Here is a 4,513-nt window from a genome sequence, read left to right as displayed (position 1 = left end):
TTTTATTTAAAGTGTTAGGTGGACATGAATCTTTATCAATAATTTTGAATTCATATTTTGTAAAATATTTATCATAAAGATCTTTAAAATCATTATATTCTTATAAAGTCTTTTAAAATTTACAAAAAAAAATTGTTAAAATAATCTTTTAAAATCTTAACTCAATATACTCCTTTATTTTTATATAATATCTTTTATTATATTTGTATTATTATCGAATCTTAATACAAAATTATTTTAATTAGTAGTTTCAAATTCAAATCTTAAATTAATATGTAATTATATAAAATATTCTGAAAAAGTTTATTTTTTACCTATAATAAATTTATATAATTCTAACAGGAATTACCTCTTACTACCCCTTATATGTGAAAGAGATACGGTGTATACTACATGTGTTCTCTGCCTAAAAATCTTTCATATTTTTACTCTTAATTTTATCTTTCTTGTTTCAACCACTATAAGTTTCTCGTGAAATAACGAAATACTTTTACAAATGATTTTATAAAATTATATCCTTTTAATTGATTATAAGACTAATTTTGAGTCCAAATCTTGATCACACTTTCTTTAAATAAATGCCGCATGATTGTCCATACATGAGTATTCAGTGAAGAAGGTTGGCCATAAGTAACCACCGAAACCAGTGTCTGTGAGAGCGCATTTACTTCTCTTCATTCAATCAAATAAATTCCATTTCCCCAACCCCATCCATTTCCATTCACATTCACATGGATTCAATTCATTAACTTAACACCCCGTCCCACGTGACCCTCACGTGACCCCTTCATGCACTCACACACTATATCATCTGATTTTCCCTCTCAAGTCTTAAAGTCTTGACACTAAATCAAACCCAATGGCTTCTCCGCCACCCTTATCGCTAAACGTCGTCGGATCAGACACGGACCCAAACACTAACACCTTCCCAACCGTTACAAGTTCGTTAACGCCGCCGTCACCGCGTCGTTCATCTCCGTTACAAAACCTCAGCCCCAGCATTCTGATCATCGTGACCGTCCTCGCCGTCACCGTCATCGTCTCCCTCGCGCTCTGCTTCCTCCTCCGCCACCTCAACCGCCGCTGCCTCCGCCGCTTCTCCTCCTCCGCCCCTCCCTCCGCTGCTGCGACGCCGATTTTCGCCTCCAGCCGCCGCATCTCGCCGGAGATACTCCACTCCTCGGCTTCCGCTTCCGCCTCCGTCATCGACACGCTCCCTGTCTTCACGTTCTCCTCCGTCACGCGCCGCTCCTCCTCGGTCGCCGGCGACTGCGCCGTGTGCCTCTCAAAGTTCCACCACCACGACCTCCTCCGCCTCCTCCCTCTCTGCTGCCACGCCTTCCACGCCGAGTGCATCGACACGTGGCTCCAGTCGAACCTCTCGTGCCCGCTCTGCCGCTCCGCCATCGTCGCGGACGATTCCGACCTCGCGAAGATCCTCCGGCCGCCGTCCTCCGGCGGTAGCAGCGACAGCTTCCGCCTCGAGTTAGGAAACATCAGCCGCCGCGGAACCGACGGCGCCGCCGAAGGCGGCTCCGTCGCGCGTGGCGGTTCGCGCTCCTATTCCATTGGATCGTTCGAGTATTTAGTGGACGACGAATCAGAGGTTCCGTTCAGCCACGCTAGTCGGAGGAGCGTCGACGATGCGAAGGAATTTCCGGCGCCGGCGGAGGCTCCGGTGAGACACAACGAGGCAAATCTCGCTGGAGAAGTTGGCGGCGTTAGAAGCTGGCTTAAGGACTACGTGGATAGGGTTTCGGCTTCTATTTCGTCGCGAACGGCGTCGTTTCGAGGCTCCGGAAGGTTCTTCAGCGGTGGCGGCGGGAGCAGTGGTCGCCGAAGCGACGTCGTTCCGGTCGCTGCTGCGGAATACGACGTCGAAGGGAACCGAATTGGCGAAGAGATCAGCGAAATGTTTCGTTGGCTTTCAGGGGTATGATTGGTAAATAAAGATGAACAGTTAATTAGGATATATTTTTAATTTTGATTAATTTTTTTAAAATCATTCCAAATATTCCTTGCTCATTTGGCTTCCACATGAATATTTCCCTCTTTAATTTGTTTTGGGGTACTTACAATAAAGTTAATGTAACTTGAATCCGTGTAGATAGTATATGAGGGGCATAAGAATTTCGAATTCGGATCATAGAATTGTTTTAGAAATATATACTATGACGGTCATATTATGAGAGAAAATGTTACGAATGATTTTTAAAATTATATGATATGTTTATATAAAGGGCTTCAATTATGCATCAACGTAGCTTATTTGTATTTTTTCCATTCATGATATGGTTTTCTTTTGGGTAGACAAGTATATATTTACTATGATGATCATATTATGTGATGAAAAGATACATATGATTCGAAATTGTATGATATGTTTATGTTTATATAAGGCCACCAATTATGCATCAAAGTTGTCAATTTGTATTTTTTTTTCCGTTCATTATATGGTTTTCACTTGGTTAGATGTATTAATATTATGCTTAAGTGCAATAAATTGTTATAAATTATTCTTTAATATATTTCTAAGAGATTTTTCTCATCCTCAAGAAATATATATATATATATATATATATATATATATATATATATATTTCTAATTATTCAAAGCAGCATTTACAACAAATAAAAGTCAAAGAGATTTATTATTTTAATAATTTAATTTAACTAAAGTGATTATTGGAGGAATTAAATTGTTTTTGCCAATTTGATTCTTGGTAACATGTGAAAAGAGCAGTGTAAATATAAAATTATACTACTAGTTCTCTGTATTTTGTTGAAATTTAATTTGAGTTATTTAAAATAAAAAAATTCTCATACAGTGTCGAGATAATATAGCTAGTTAGTCAGTTGAACTTATACCAGACAATGAAGGGTAGATTACTTGTAAAGAAGGTTTATCAATACTTGCATTCGAAGAGATTTTTCTCATCCTCAAGAAAAGTGTAGTTATACTAAAGAAAGTAAAAAAAGAAGTATAGTATATTTATTTATTTTACATAATATAACTGATTTATAATATGGAAAATAAATAACTACATCTAGATTAGTATATTTTCGCACAAGAAAAATTATTTACATAAATACATTTGGTTTTCTTTAGTATCACTATCCTTCTGTCAGAAAGAGAATCAAAACTTGATATTCAAGTTTTCTTTCTTCGGCTAAAGTGCTATTTCTGTAAAACATTGTGATGGTTTGAGTAAAATTGAACCTGATTTTCTTACATACTATGGAAAATTAATAACTACATCTAGATTAATAGATTTTTTTTCATTTTGGAAAATGAATAACAACATAAATACATTTTGGCTTTCTATAGTATGACTATCCTTATGTCAAAAAGATAATCAAAACCTGATATTCAAGTTTCAATTCCTTTCTTTAGCTAGAGTGCTATTTCTGTAAAAGAGCACTATTTTTTGGATTTTGCTAGGAATGTGCCTTATATATGTCAAATTTGTGACAATTTTGTGGAGTGAGAATACAAGTCTTTATTACTATTACCTAATTGTAGTGATGTCAATAAAAAAAATCGTTGGCTTTGAAAAAGGACATGCTTTGTTCGGTGATTTAAGCGGCTTTTCGAGGACATAAATAAGAGTAAAGCTTTGATATGATGTGGGTGAGTAATGAACGCATGGAATTGATGGTAGCTCATTTATTGTAGATTACCAACCATTTTAATGGAAAAAGGTCCTACTTCTGCCCCAATTTTAAAGCCTTGAACTACGAATATTAATGTTTATAAATAAAAGGGAAACAAGGTATTAATGATCACATATAGCATGATGCTGATAATACTCCTACCTTTACCATAACAAAGATTCCTCAGCTGTTTTTTTTTTTTAAAAAAAATATTTTCTGAAGAAAATATAATACTCACCCACATCAAACTAATATATTGATTGTGTTGTGTGCTTTTATTGGAAATGTTAGTGGTTAGTTTGTTAGATTCTATTAGTAGGATTTTTTTTCTTCAACCACCAACAATTGATACAATATGTTAGTTTGAGTAGAATTTAACTTCAATTTTTTAAATAAAATATGAAATAGATGGAAAAAATATGATTGATTGGAGAAATTTTAATAAAAATAATCTATTTTCTTTGACAAATTAAGATTGATCTTTACAACTAGATACTCCTAAGTCCTAACTATAAAATGATGGAAAAAAAGTTATTGGTTTGTTTTCATGTGCATGCTTTATTGTTCTGTTCGCTAGTTAATTAACTGAAAATTATTATTTTTTAATTTAATTTTGTTTTGTTATCTATCTAAAGGTTCGTTAAAGTTATATTTAAATTTTTTTTGTGTGTGTGTTAAAAAATAAAGCAATGTTGTGTGGTTGTTTATCATATGGAATTTCATAATTGCTAGCTTAAGAGTACTAATTTAAAGAACATTATTTATTAGCAATTCTTATTTTTCTTTTCATTTCTCAATGGATATCAAAGATTAGTATTTTTTTTCTCTCTTTCTATATATGATTAGATTTGATGTTTCA

The 4,513-nt window shown here is 34.7% G+C and overlaps 1 protein-coding gene across 1 annotated transcript; it reads left to right on the top strand.

Annotated features, from left to right (window-relative positions):
* Positions 1–633: 633 nt before the first annotated feature.
* Positions 634–2,206, top strand: LOC114406451 (E3 ubiquitin-protein ligase ATL4-like). The gene has a single exon (XM_028369158.1). It carries the CDS (start codon positions 860–862, stop codon positions 1,937–1,939), a length of 1,080 nt encoding a protein of 359 aa, XP_028224959.1. The 5' UTR covers positions 634–859; the 3' UTR covers positions 1,940–2,206.
* Positions 2,207–4,513: the final 2,307 nt, after the last annotated feature.

Source organism: Glycine soja, chromosome 3 (assembly GCF_004193775.1).
Source record: "Glycine soja cultivar W05 chromosome 3, ASM419377v2, whole genome shotgun sequence".
Taxonomy (NCBI): Eukaryota; Viridiplantae; Streptophyta; class Magnoliopsida; order Fabales; family Fabaceae; genus Glycine; species Glycine soja.
The sequence above is the reverse complement of the archived record's forward strand: the minus strand, read 5'-3'. Positions and strand labels throughout refer to the sequence as shown.

Bases quoted from the DNA above. Each gene is read 5' to 3' on its own strand.
- LOC114406451 (XM_028369158.1), top strand. From the start codon at position 860: ATGGCTTCTCCGCCACCCTTATCGCTAAACGTCGTCGGATCAGACACG.